The 15,442-nt window shown below is 40.3% G+C and overlaps 1 protein-coding gene across 1 annotated transcript in view; it reads left to right on the forward strand.

The window, feature by feature from the left end:
* The window catches only part of gabrg1 (gamma-aminobutyric acid type A receptor subunit gamma1), a 92,902-nt gene extending 77,693 nt beyond the window's left edge, over positions 1-15,209 (forward strand). The window contains exons 9-10 of the mRNA XM_069923093.1: positions 6,880-7,085; positions 14,834-15,209. Of these exons, the coding sequence (XP_069779194.1) occupies positions 6,880-7,085; positions 14,834-15,109 (482 nt within the window). The 3' untranslated portion in view covers positions 15,110-15,209. The remainder of the gene's footprint in view (positions 1-6,879; positions 7,086-14,833) is intronic.
* The last annotated feature ends 233 nt before the right edge of the window (positions 15,210-15,442 follow it).

The following is a 15,442-nucleotide window of genomic DNA, read 5'->3' on the forward strand; positions in this document are numbered from 1 at the left end:
TTTGGATGACCTGCTTTTCCAGCAATGGAAGCTGAGGTATCAACCATCAGGCAAATGGGATTGCATTCACAAATGTGCCAGTGGAGTATCTGGTACTCTGCTGGAAAGTATTGGCATTAAACTCTGAGCAAATTTGCTGTAGGATTTCTCTATGCTATTTGACTTTGCATGCTAGTCTTCTAGGAAATCAACTGAAGCACAAGGTTGTACATAGCCTTTGAGGGCAGGAAAACAGTTATGTAAAGTGAACTGGCCAGTTGGGTTGAGGGATTAGTCAGTCAAGGTGTCGTGGCAGGCATGTAACGCCATTTTTAGAATATGCTATCCATTCTGAAATTTAAAAAAAAATAAAAATCGTATCAGAATATAGAGATTGACAAAGGGAGGAAAGAGTAAATATGAACATAAAAAATAGAGATAAAGCTAACCAGAAATATCAAAGCAATAAAACAAAGTGTTCGTATAGGTGTGTGTGTGTAAAAGAGTGCACAAGGCATACCTTTAGAAAGTGAGTGGGGAATTAATGGGAAACAAGGTGAAGGTAGGTGAATTAACCAGGTATTTTACATTAGTTATCTAAAATGTATTCCAGAAATAACTATAAACTGGGAATTGAATGGTAATAATGAACTCAGTGGGGGGAGAAATAAATTTGGAACTGTGGGCTAACATGTCTCTAAGTCCTGGTGGACTTCATTGGGTCGTAAAGGAAGCTATTACTTAGATAGCTGACGTGTTGTTTTTAATTCCTGAGATTTAGGGAAAGGTTCGACGACATTGACAAGTAGAGAATACTACAGACAGGTTAATCTAATGTCTGTCTTAGGGAAAATGTTAGAAGCTATTACTAAAGATATTATGGTAAGTCAGTTAGAAAATTCAAGATAATCAGCCACAGTCAACATGCTTTTCTGAAAGGGATATATATTTAACCAGTTTATTAGACTTTTGAAAAAGTTACATCCACTGTGGATAAAGTGGTTTAAGAAAACTTTTCATAAGGTGCCACATCAAAGATTGTTGAAGAAAATAAGAGTTCCCCATGAAATATTAACATACCAAGATGAATAGGTGATTGGTTTGCTCACAGGAAGCAGTAAATACATAAATGGTATTTTTCCTGTTGGCAAGATGGATCAAATGGTTTATCGCAGAGGTTGGAACTGGAGCCTCAAAGTTTTCCTGTTTATCTCAATGATCTGGATGAAGGCACTGAAGGTAGGATTGCTGAATTTGATGATGACACAAAGATGAATAAGAAAATGTGTTGTGAAGTCGATATAAAGGGACCAAAAAAGGATATAAATTGATTAAGTGCATGGGCAAAAATCTGGCAAATCATGTGGAAAAATGTGAATTTGTTTGTTACTTAAAGAAAGAGGAAAACAAACCTTTGAGATGTAGAGGGGTAAGACCATTAAATGGCTCTTCAGCCCATTGGGTCTGTTCTGCGACTCAAATCATAGCTGATCTACTTTTCCTCTCATTCCCATTTTCCTGCCAACCCCCATAAATTTTCACATCGTTATCTACTTTGTATCTACCTAGTGTTTTGGCCTCCATAGCCATCTATGACAAAGAATTCCATAGGTTCACCACCACCCAAGACATTTCTCCTCACCTCTTTATAAAAAGACAACACTTTTTTTCTGAGGCTGATTCCTCTGATCCTAGACTCTCCCATGACTGGAAATATCCTCTTTACGTCAACTCTGTTCTGTCCTTTCAATTTGTGGATCCTAGTTCATGACTCACAAAGGGCTAACCTGCAAAGACAAGAAAGAAAAAGGAAATCTGACAAAAAGTTACTGCACATTGTTAGGGGAATAGAATATAAAATTAAGAAGGCTTCATTTAGTGAGGGATTAAACAACATTTGGAATACTTTTATTTCCTTCTTTAAGAAAAGAGGTGATGCGTTAGTAGCAGTTCAGAGAAGATTTATATACTTTGATGGCTGACATGGGCTGGTTGTCTTATAAGGAAAGAGTGGAGGCTTGACTGAAATAAAAAGGATACTTGAGAGGTCTTAACATGGTAGATGTGGAGAAGGTTCCAGGTCTTTTGGGAAAATCAAGGCATAAGAGTACTTTTTGAATTGAATAATTGAATATGTTATTTATATAGCACATTTTAAACACAACAGAATGTTGCTCCAAAATGCTTTACACCAATTAATAAAAGAATACACAGCAAACAATCAACAAACACAAAAGACTAGGCATTAAATAAGAGAGTCATCTTGCGGAATAGTAATGGGTTAGGGAAACACAAGGGATGCCACAAGCTGCCTAGACACACTGGCACGGCCGACTCAAACTATGTGGGTGGGTGTTGCAGTTTCCTAGACAACCATGACAAAATCGAGGCCAAGACTTTTATCTGAGGTCAGGAGAATCAATACAAATTCGAAGCTTATCATCATTTCTTAAAACTGCGGCCATTATAATGAGCAGTAGTGAAAAAAATGAGATAACACTCTTGAAGACTGGTGGTGCATCATTAGGCTAAAACACAAGTCACTTTAGATTAAACACAATTTAGGCTTTAGACTCAAAAACATTTTGTAAAATTACCTAAATTACAATCTAAACTATATTTATTATACATAAAACACTCAGATGCAATTATATTTAAAAAAATGAAAAATCTGTGTCACCAATACTGGACTAGAAACCAACACTAGCACCATAGGGTTGAAAGACCAGAGCAGCCCTCATTAGCTCAAGTAAGGAGTCTCTCTGTTCATGTTTTCTGGTGCCTAGGGTTATAATGTTGGCACCTCTGTGCCTCACAGGCACCGACATTGTCATCAACCCCCACGATATGGCCCCTCAGGAGCGTCCCACCAGCATGGAGAAGTACCAGCTTCGCAAAGAGTCCACAGTTCAGTTCCATAACCTCGGTGAGGCATCCCCTCAAGTACATCTGCTAACTTCACCTAGCAACAAACCCTGGGCTCCACCTCCATCACCGCAGCTCCACATTCAGTCATCCCAACCCCAGGCAGGACTGCCACAGCCTCCAAACCAGTCGCTTAGCCTGTACTACTGTCCTCCAAGTCTCTAGGTGCCCACCTCAGCCGTCAGGACCTCCACAATAGGCGCTCCTCAGATGGAGCCAGAGTCGCTGCCAGCAAACCTTTCAGGCCACAGTAGATCCCTCAAACACTCCCTAGTGCTCGTCCACTGGTTCCAGTGCCTCAGACATTGTGCACGACTACAAACTTAAGGTAATGTGCACTAGAGTTTGGAGAGCCCATCAAGCTGTAGTCACATTGCCGCCATTTTACCCTCTTGCTTAAGTTTAAAAATAAGAGGATATGATTTTGAGAGAGTTGACAGAATATTTTCTCTCAGAGATTTTTGAGCCTTTGGGACTGTTCCTCAAAAATCTGTAAGAGCAGTTATTTGAATATGTTTGAGACAGAGGACCATTATACTTATTAAGCAGGGAGTTTTAGGTTACTGTGAATATACATGGATGAGGAATTCAGGTGACAATTGAAAAAAAAATCTTCAGGATCTGGACATTGAAGACATGGACAGCATATATTAACCACACTTAATTTCTCATAAAATCTGGCCATTAGGATGGGCAATTAGGTGCTGTTCTTGCCAGTGAGGCCCAAATTCTGATTTTATTATCATACACATTAATGAGTTTCTTGTCATATACATTATATAATATTCATATGTATCAAAATTCTTCCTTTCTGCAGTTAAACAGGTATATGTAATTAAAAATTATAATAGTGAATTAATTAAATTAAATTAAAAGAGACTATAACTGCACAAGATCAATAGATAATAAACATTCACAGTAATCCAAGTGCAAATATAAAATGACCTACAGTTGTGCAGACCATCTTTATGAGATGTCTATGATCAATATGCCCTCAAAATATTAGCTATATTGGATTGCTTTTCAGGATTGATATCCTTAAATCCTTCTGTACCCGCCTCCTCCGAAAACGACTTCCTTAAAAAAAAACCTAGTTCACTGATTTTGAATCGAGCGCTTCTCTTGTGCTTCCTCGTCTCTGTGTATATGTTTTAGTTATTCCTCAATATGTTTCTATGGTCTGTTATAGATCCAGAGAACCGCAAAACTCAGCAGCAATAGAAATTCACCAAGACAAATCGTTACTAAACAAAAGTTGTTTTTAATTTTCTTTAAACATAATAACAGGATCAAACTTTAACTTATTAATATTCACTTAACCTGTGTATATGTCCATGAAAGTTCTTTGATTCACAGTCCAATCTAACTTCTCACTCCTTCAAGTTCACTGGCATCAAGTTCGATTCTTATACTGGGAACAGAATTTAACATTTATGAATTTCACCAGGCTTTAGTGCTGAAAGGTAATTGGTAACCACTCAGGAAGGTTCTTGTCAGATTTCAGAGAGAGATTTGTTGCTCTTTGGACACATACAAACTGATTCTCTCCGATCAGCCACTTCAGTGTCTTGTCGAAGAAACTTACCCCATCGTGGGTTTTCCAAATGATAATCTCTTCTTCCAGGTCACCACAGAGTTCTTCTTGTTTCCTTTGTTTTGGGAGAAACACTCCAGCCAGCCATTTCCTCTTGTAAGGACTACAAGGGTTTTCAACAGACTGAACTCAGAACTCAGAACCTGTCTTCAAAATGGGGTTTTCATATCTCTCTCTCTCTCTCTCTCTCTCTCTCTCTCTCTCTCTCTCTCTCTCTCTCTCTCTCTCTCTCTCTCTCTCACTCTCTCTCACTCTCTCTCACAAAGAGAAATCCTGTTTGGTCTTTTCTCTCTCTCTGCTTGCAAAAAAACAGAACTTCTTGCAGGTCTCCAAACCCAACCTTTGAAGGATCTTATCAGCCTCTGAGCATGGACTGTTTTTTGCACCTGCTTTTTAAAATTCCTTCCAAAACAATTTCATTGCCTTTGCAAAGCCACACAGAGTGTGGATGTCTGGCTTTCAGCAAAACTCTTGCATTTTAAATGAGATCTCTTTTATGAAGTGTTTCTCTGTTTGTGAAGTGACATACACACGAAACCCCCCAGAATCTATCTTTTAAAAACATATTGTAAAATATAATATACTTTGTAACAGGTCAAAGGTACCCTATGGTTATAAGTTATTATTGCACTAAAGTAGATTGTTCTGAAGCTACCTAATAGTCCTAAAGCTTTAGTGAAAGGTATTTTTTTTCAAGATCAGATTTGTGTGGTGCAGTGTTGGGGATCATGTTCATCTTTTGGGAAGGCTCTCAGTCTCACTAGAAAGTATTATTGATTAGTGGTGCCACATTGTTGGAGAAGAAATGGAAAGCAATCATAGAGCAGTGCAATATTGGACTTGGCACTGACTTTGTGTGCTCTCAATCTGCAGTTTGTATATTCTCACTGTAGCTGTATGTAAAGATTAATTGACTGCTTTAATTTGCTCCAAATGTAATGAGTGGCAGGAAAATCAGGGGTGAGTGATGGGATTTTGAAGGAGAATAGGCTGGAGATGAGGCAAATGATTTTATAGAAATGCTCTGAGAGCCAATCAGAATTTGATGGACCATATGGTTCTTCCAGATTGTTGAAGCAATTGAAAATAAATGTTAGGGTGGCCACTTAAATATTGCAGGTAAAACAAACATTTTTTGCTTAATAAGGTTCCCTTTTTCTGTTTATTGCCTTGTCGGTTGACCAATTGACAGGTTATTCCACTGGAAAGATTGACCTCATCTATCTGAATTGAATTTCATAGTTTGCTAACTATATGAAATATGGGTCTAACTTTCATCTTACAACGTCCATTATATATAATATTTTGCTTGCAGAAATACTGAGTTAGCAGAAAAAAGTGTCCAAAATAAAAGGGAGATAGGTGGGAAAGTCTTCAGCTCTGACTCACCACTGTTCCACTGAAAACAAACAGCATGATAGAGCCAGGGAATCCCAGCACATACCTTTCATCAGCTCTCCAGACCACCATTCTGATGCCTGATTCAGAATCAGTAGTAATTTTAACTTGGAATAAACATTTTAACACTTAAAGATTGAGCCAAGAAGCATAAATGGTGGAATCTATATTAGTTCTGGCTAGGTGATCACAAACGTTTGTTGGAGGGTGGTTGCAGATTTGTTCCAAACAATCCCTTTCAATACAATGATTCATTGTATGACTCATAGGTGCCTAAGTGTTTGCTGTCAATGTACTTTTTATGTTTTTGTTAATTTGCCGTTGCAATGCCAAAATCTCAAGCTGCTTCTATTTATTGCTTTGGCTACATGAGCTCTGCCAGCTTTTATAGTATTAACCTATTGTGTGAGTGTGGCAAGGAAATTTGTGTGTCCAGCTCAGGTGTTCTGTCCATTCTGGCCTATGGATGACAATGGACAGTGCTTCAGTGTTCATTTTTTAGGTGCTTGAGCTCACCAAAAATGGTGACAATGAGGTCTCACGAGACCTGGCCTTGGTGGCTGCCATGTTGTATTTGGCATTGTACAAATGAAAGCAAATGGTAGGACGAGAAAGGAAGACGACCAGTCGTGGAAAGAAAGAGGTATCTTGTGTGTCAAGAATAGCATTCCGAGGGGAAGGGTGCGGGGGCGGGTGTGCCCGTCGGAGCGATGAGGTGCTGGACCGGCCCCATGAGGTTCCAGAGAGGCACTCTGGTGAGCTCTGGCAGCACTGCACCCCTGATAATGGCATGGAGTTTACATCCTTGTGTTTCCCATTGTTCGCACATAATCTGCAGTAGAGGGATGTGAGGCAATCATCAAAGTACATGGAAAATATTTGGATAGATTTTGTTTTCTGATTTAGTCATAGCAAGTTTTGCAAAGTGAAAGCAAATGCTTCACGTTGGCCGCAGAATCAATGATATTTTTCATGTTTTGCAGGTATTACGACAGTTCTAACTATGACAACACTCAGTACAATTTCCAGAAAATCTCTGCCAAAGGTGTCCTATGTGACGGCTATGGATCTCTTTGTGTCTGTTTGTTTTCTGTTTGTCTTTGCTGCTCTCATGGAGTATGGAACCCTTCACTATTTTGGCAGCAATAGAAAAAATACCAAAAAGAAGAAGCCGCAATCAAAACCAGCTGTAAGTTTATTTTATAAGATATTGGACATTTTAATTGAAGCAGTTTGATTAAAGATACTTTCATTTGGAAGTGCACTTCAAAGCTATAAATATACAAATGCATTGGTTTTTCACAAAATCCTTTTTGCCTGTTATTTAACTGATGGATTAAAGGTAAATTCAAAGAAGGGCTGGATTATCCGCTTGGATTGGTGCAAAGGATCCGATGATCTAGTTTGGGTTCCATCACTCATTATTAGAAGACTTACTTGGACAGATTAAAAATGTAAACCCTGTATCAAATTTAATAATGAATACTTATTTCCCCTTCAAAGCCTCTAAAAATTATAATGGCATTCGATAAGAGATTGAACACAATGGCATGTGAACCACATTAATGCACCACATATGGGGCTGTGTTTTCAGCTATGCTTATGAGAATGTTGTTGAGGTCAGGACAAAGGTTTCTCTTGAGAGACTCAAGAAAAGTGAAAGCAAGGGGTTCAGAACAGCATTAGGAGGATCCAGAATGAGATCCATGCATGTGCTTCTCTTCCAAATTTGATCACTGGTGCAACTAGAAATGAAGAGAACAGCTTAGAATCTCTCCCAAATGGTGATTACAATTATATAATGCCCAAATTTTTCTATGATGCAATTTTCCATTTAACTAGCCAGAAAACTGCTTTTATTTGCCTGCAACACATAGAAGTTTCAATTATATTTTCCCTTGAAACCATTCTTTGTAAAGGACACCACCAACTCCTTCCTCAACCCATTTTGAATTTTGAAAATGATTGATATTTTCTAACTGTTCCTTTATCACATCCATTAGAATAATTCCAAGCACCTTCCCTACAGGGCTCAAATATTTCATACTTGAAGGGAGAGTATGTGATTAATAGCAAGATTCTTAACATCTCAGAGGAACAGAGAGATCTTGGATTCCAGGTTCATATATCCCTCAAGCTTGCCATGCAAGTTGGTAGTGTATTAAAAAAGGTGTATGGTGTGCTGACCTTCATTAGTTAGCAGATTGAGTTCAAGCATTGTAACAGTTGAAGTTCTACAAAACTCTGGTTAGAGCTCTCTTGAGGTATTGTGTTCAGTTCTGATCGCCTCGTTACAGGAAGGATGTAGATGTTTTGGAGACGGTCCCAAATGTTGCCTGAATTGAAGAACATGTCATATGAAGCAAGATGAACAGAGCTAGGGATTTTCTCTTTGGAGCAACAAAGGATGAAAGGTGACTTAGTAGAGATGTATTTGATGAGGAGGAGTTCAGATAGGGTGGACAGCCAGCATCTTTTTTTTTGGGATGACAATACCAAATACCAGAGGATATTTGCTTAAGGTGACTGGAGAAACGTTTAGGCAGATGTCTGAGCTATTTTATTTTTTACCCAGAGAGTGGTGAGTGTCTAGAATGCATTTTCAGGGGTGATAGTGAAAGCTGATACAATAAAAACATTCAAAACATTTTTAGATAGGCAGATGAATGTCAGAAAAATAGAGGTTTACAGATGTGAGGTAGGGAAAAATTAGACTGATTTGAAGTAGGGTTTACATATGTTGGCACAGCATTATGGACTGAATAGCCTATACCGTATGATGTTCTGTTCTCTAAACCATCTTAATGACTTAGACAAAGAAATAGTGTACTGAAGCCAAATATGCTGATCATACAAAGATAAGTGGGTTTGCAAGACAAGTCATAAAGGGCCTGCAGTGATGTAGATAGGTTAAATGAGGGGGCAAGGAATCAGATGTTCATGTTTATTGTCACATGTACCAAGGTGCAATGACAAGGTTTGCTTTGCAAACAGTCCAGCTAATCATCCCATACATAGAACAGCAAGTAAAACACTACAAAATGCAGAGTAAAAGATCTCATGCTCATGAGTCTCCTTCCTGATGGAAGATCGATGAAGAGCATTTGGATGGGGTTGTATGACTCTTAATTTGTTGGTTGCTTTTCCAGAGCAGCAGAAAGTAGAACATGGAGTTGATAGAGGGGTGGGCTGTGTTCACAATTTTCTGCAATTTCTTGCAGTGTTGAGTAGAGCAGTTCCATCCCCCACAGTGGTGTACCCTGACAGGATACTTTCAATATTGCATATGTAGAAGTTGTTGAGGGATTCATGTGGCATGCTAAATTTTCTCAGGCATTTAAGGAAGTAGAACCCCTGATGCAGTGTCTTGCACATCATGTTAATGTGGGTACACCAGGCCATTGGAAACTTTTATCCTGAAGAATTTAAATGTTCAAGTTAGTTTTTTTTTATCATCCAATTGTATTGTACCAGCACAAACCCAACAAAATAATGTTCTTTGCCCCACAGTGCAACATAGTTCAAACATGTACATTACATGCATACATTTATTAAAAATAATCTGTTACTATCCTCACCTCAGAACATTGATGCAAATTGGAAGTGAGCTTCACCCTTTGACTGGAAATCCATGACCAACTCCTTCATCTTGCTAATAATGAAGGAGAGTTTGTTGTCCTGGCACCATGCCACTAGTACCTCTATCTCCTCTTTATATTCTGACCTATGATGGAGGCTTCATTCCATTTATAAATTCATGAATTTATACATAGAGCTGGAGCAGTATTGGGCAACATAGTCATGGGTGCACAGAGACAATAGTAGGATCTTAATACACAGCCTCGTGGAGCTCCAGTATTCAGGATTATCATGAAGAGGGTGTTGTCACCAATCCTCACTGCTTGAGGCCGACAGGATAGGAAGTTGTGGATACAATTGCAGAGGGATTACTGAGTTTGGAATTCGCTTATTGGGCATTATTGTATTGTTCAGATGTTGCAGGGATGAATGTAAGGCCAAGGAGATGGCACCTGCTATGGACGTGTTGTGGTGGGATGCAAATTTAAGTGGGTTGCAAACGGAAGTGGGCCAAGGGTGGCTGGGAGCTGGAGTTAATGAGAGCCATTGCCAGCCTCTTGAATCACTTCGTTATGTTGAATGCCAGCTGTACCAGCTGGGAGTCATCTAGGCCCGTCTTTATGTTCTTCTTTGGTATCAAGATGCTTGTGGCCTTCTTGAATCAGGTGGGTACTTCTGCCTGGAATGTGATTTGGGGATAGATGAGCGTATCCATGTTGGAAGGAAGAAGGAAAAAGAAAATTATTACTGAAATAAAGTGTAACAATATGTTATGGTGCAAAGAGGTCTGTATGTGCTACCACATGAAGTACAATGTATTGGCATGCAGATGCAACAGGTAAATGAAAATAAAATTTATTTTATTGGAAGACATGGGGAAGTTTTGATGCCACTTTGCCGTGCGCTGGTGAGATTGTAACTGATGTACTATGTAAAGTTTTGTCCTCTATATTTAAGAAAGGATATACTTGCACTGAAAGCAGACTGAGAAGATTCATATAGTTGAGATACACAAAAAGTGCAAAATGGTTGAATCTTAAATGAACACAGAGAAGTTGGAGAGAGTTACTGGATCAAGCATTATTGAGACTGAGTATTGCTAAAGGATCCTAGCCTAAAATTTTGACTGTTCGGATTCATGCAGTTGTTTCCTGGATTGAAGGGTGATGATATTAAACAATGGATATAGAAGAATGTGGAGGAATGTTAATGAGTTTGAGAGGCATTGGGAGGGTGTATGGTAAGAAGTAGCTTCCTCTAATGGGGGGTAGAGTGGGGGTGCCCTTTTCAGGCAGGATGAGAATGGATTTCTTTTATCAGAATAATTAGCTTGTCTACCCTAAAGGTCTATGGAAGAAGAGTCATGGAAGAGAAAAGGAAAGTGTTGTCGAGGCCAGGATGGAGCAGCTGTGATATTATTGACCAGCATAGAAGGCTTGAGAAATCTATTGACCCATTATTATTCTTGATGTACTCTTGTTCAGAGCAGGCACGAAGATTTACCTGCATTGCAGGCTTTACAATTAACAGAATTTAGGAAAGACTAGGGCTCAGGCCCCTTTACTGTCCAGGCCCCTAGGCTTCAGCCTACTCAGCCTAATGGTTAATCTGTGCAGCATGAATAAATGCTCTCACAACTGGAGGGAGAACAAATGCTTTTATTAGCTTATAATTATGGGTAGGGTTTCACAGTTGTCTTCGGAAGGGTTCTGGGTTTAGGCAGGAAATCAGGGTTATATGTGAGTAGATGGGGGTGGAGCCAGGAAGTGGAGCCAGCCACTTGTACAACACACCATCAGTGAATCCCAGTTCACTGCATTCACTCTTTCCTGTAGAATTTAGGGTCTGTGAATGAAGACAGAAAACATGGATTCATAAAAAAAGTTGAAAAATATACAGTTATTTACAATTGTACTTATTTAAGTGGTCTGGGGGTTTGGAGATACTCGTGGGGTGGCTTAGCACCAGGGGAGGACTTGGACTCTTTGGGTCTCCTGGTTCCTTTATGAAGGAGAAAAGGTGGGTTGGGTCTCTGGCTCAACAGTGGAGGGGGATGCACTTTACTCCCAAACTGGATTCCCTGAGGCCCTGACTGGGGGTGGCGAGAATGAGCTCCGTGACTTGCAGGGCACCTGAGGCAACAAACCCTCTGTTCCGGTTGGTGCCAAGTCCCTGATGGAGACGGTGTCCTCCCAGCCATCCAGGTACTCCACATAGGCTTACATGGAATTGGCAGAGAACAGTTTCACCCTTTCCACCAGGGGGTCAGTCTTGCTTCTCCTCACGTGCTTCCTGAGAAGGACTGGACCAGGAGTGGTGAGCCAGGTTGGGAGTGTAGTTCCCTATGCCGCCTTTTTTTTGAAATTGAATAGGAGCTCATGAGGAGTAGTAGATAGTAATCACAGTACATAGTAGCGACAGGATGGAATGGAGCGCCTTAGGACAGACTTCCTGCCAGCATGTCTGGAAGGCCTCTGGACTTCAGGGCCAGTTTGACAGTCTTACAGACCTTGGTGTTCTCCTTTTCAACCTACCTGTTCCCCTAGGGGTTGTGGCTAGTAGTCCAGCTGGATGTGATGCCCCTTGTTAGCAGGTACTGATGTAGCTTGCCACTCATAAAGGATAAGCCCCAGTCACTATGAATATAGCTGGGATACCCGAACAGGGCAAAAATGGAATCTAGGGCCTTAATGATTCGATGATACCTTCATCAAGTAGACATTGTGTCTCAGACTTTATGAAATTGCGGTCTGCTGTGCTGTATCTCCTGCTTTTGGTAGCAAAAAGTTTGCAGTCTGAGGACAGATTCAGGAAGAGAGGTGAGGGGTTGATATTCAATGTGGGGAGACTGCATGTGGGTTCTAAGGGGACCAGAATACTCCAAGGTCACACTTTTAAGGTGACACAGGAAGTCCAGACCCAACAACACCAGAGCACACATTCATCAAATACATACAGGCAAAATTTACAGAATTCCACCCTTCAAACGACAAATTTACTATACAATGTTGTTGAACACACATAGAATTCAAATGGGATGCAAGGAATATGTGCTAATTGGAAGGATACATCTTTAGGATGTACTCTTGCACAGTCCGTGAGTCTATGAAGGTTTCAGTAGACCCCGTGTCAATTAGACATTTAGTGGTATGTCCGTTTACCTTCACAGTCACTATGCAGTTGCTGAGCTGGTGAGGTCTGACCTGATCTAGAACCATTGAGGCTAGACCCCAGCGACTCAATACTCCTCATTCGAGTGGGTACCACCATCCTGGGCTGCCCTGCGTGGGTAAAATGGCATCGACCTCGTGGTGTGGCAAGATGGCCACCCTCCTTCCCCCTCTGATGATGATGGTGCCGAGTTCAAATTTGGGTCAAATTTACACCGTTTCTTCACTGCGTGTAGCACATCTAGTGGGCTCAGGTGAATTTGGGCAGACGGCTTGGGGCTGGAATTGGATTCTGGAGCAGTGCAGGCCATGGACTTCCACGGGCTTCCCCTCGTGTGGCACATCCTCACCCAATGCCCTTTCTTTCCACAGCTGGAACACACTGAGTCTTTAGTCTGGCAGCGAAGTCGGGGATGCTGGCTCTTGGCGCAGAAAAAACACTCTTTGGTATGGGAAACGGCAGCTGTTAGGGCTGGTGAAGTGGGAGCAGCTGGTCCTTGGAAGGAGTCACCTTTGTGAGCAAGCTCACTGGCTTCGAGGTCATCATTCTCGAGCTTGGCCTGTTCAAATGATTTGGCCAGTTCGACATGGCTAGCCAGGTCCTTTTTTCTCGATTCGAGCTGCCTCATGTACCTCAGGTGGACCCCCACCACTAGAGTGTCACAGATCTGTTCTTCCTACGAACACAGCCCATAGCCGTGTCGTACCTGCACTTCTTGGCAAGTGTCCACAGATCCAGCAGGTAGCCATCAATGGTCTCTCCTGGCCATTGGAGACGTAGAGCGAGTCAGTGCCTCACTATGACCTTGTTTTGCGACTTCAGGTACTGAGCCTTCAAAGCCTTAATGGCAGCATCATATATAGTGCAGTCCCTGATGACTGCTTACCCTTTCATTCCTACCCTCCTCCTGAGTTCATTGGTGTGGAAGACGTCTCTGGTCGTGTTCAGGTAGGCCTGGAAGCAATCTCGCTAGTGTGTGAACTCCTCAGCAATGTCGGAGGACAATCAGCATCGAACCTGGCTTGACCAGTGCTTCCATCATTTAGGGAATAAGCTAATAAAATTCTAACGTGAATAAAAGCTCTCATGACTGGAGGGCGAACAAACGCTTTTATTAGATTATAACTAAAGGTAGGGTTTCACAGTAGTCTTCAGAAGGGTTCTAGGTTTAAGCGGGAAACTAGGGTTATATGTAAACAGATGGGGGTGGAGCCGGGAGGCAGAGCCAGCCATCAGTACACCACATTACCAGTGAATCCCAGTTCACTGCAATCTGCCACTGACTCTTGGAAGCATTTTCTAATTCTTCTCCTATCCTTACAATATCTATACATACATAAGCAGCAACGTCCCTCCATTGCTGAATGGATGCAACTTGTATTGTTTTAAAAGGAAAGGTGCTTTTATCATCCCTGCAAAACTAAATGCCAGCAGCCATGAAAACTTGCAATGAATTAAATTGATGTGTGAAATCACCACATTATAAATACACAGAGAAGTATTCCATTCTTTAGGGAACTTTACAATTGATTATCTATGCTAGTTTGACTTAAAGCACAAAGATGTTACATGCATCAGTGTTTTTAATTCCTTTTAAATAGAGTTAAGAAATGTATAAGCCTTCACTTTGCAGATGCAGATGCAGAGATGCAATTAACCCCATCCAGGTTAGGCGAGTAGACTGGTAAGAAAGTTGCCTACAAAAACAGTGGAAATGGGTTAAATTGGCAATGTTAAACTGTGAATCAGATTGTCTGCCAAATAAACAAAACAAAGGATAATTACTGGGTTTAAACATTCCACAGATATTATCAAATGTTTAAAAAAGTATCAAAATATTTATGTAGTTTAATGTGCTTTTACCCTCAGAAATGGGGAGCCCTTACGACTTCAGCAAATGATCACAACTCTTAGAAACAAATATTACTTTTCCACTAATTTTTCTGTCATGTTAACAATGAATGGTTGTGAATTCATCCTATTGTTTAAGTAGGATTTGATCTCTGAATAAGTGATTGGGAGGGATGCCAGGTGACTTGCAAGTTATGTCAGATCTGCAATTCAGATATGTCCAGGTTCTCTCCTAAATATTCATTTAATCCTTCCGATGTTAACCTTTATTGAATTCAAAGCTGATACGAAATAAAAATATGATTCAATAATTCAAGATTTTTGATGTATTTGCAGAAATCACCTGCTATTAATGTCCGCCCAGGATCAACATTAATTCAGGTAAACAACATCGCACACCTCCAAGAACATGATGACTACGGCTATGAGTGTTTGGATGGGAAAGATTGTAGTAGCTTCTTCTGCTGCTTTGAAGAATGCCGTACAGGAGCTTGGAGGCAGGGCCGAATACATATCCGTATTACCAAAATCGATTCCTACTCTAGAATATTCTTCCCTACAGCATTTGGTCTGTTCAATTTGGTTTACTGGATTGCATATCTTTACCTATAAAAATAACATTTAGTGGAATAAGAAGAGGATGAATAAATTGGCAGTGGTAGAATTTTAGCCTATACATTGTTTGATTGTGTTGAAGTCATGAGAATGAAATATTATTTAACACTTTCAGAAAAAGAAAAATGAGGAGAAAAAAAATCACTTTTTATCATTATGTTTTGATTAGTTAACTTGCTGCCAAGAGTGCAGCTTATCTTGAATTCTTGTGCCATATACATTCATCATGCACATTTTCAAATATTGATATTTTTCAAGAAGTACATTTGATAAAATACAAACATTTATATTCATTTTAGCACACACATTTTTGTCAGATGGCAGGCGGCT

The sequence above is a fragment of the Narcine bancroftii genome, chromosome 3 (genome assembly GCF_036971445.1).
Source record: "Narcine bancroftii isolate sNarBan1 chromosome 3, sNarBan1.hap1, whole genome shotgun sequence".
Taxonomy (NCBI): domain Eukaryota; kingdom Metazoa; phylum Chordata; class Chondrichthyes; order Torpediniformes; family Narcinidae; genus Narcine; species Narcine bancroftii.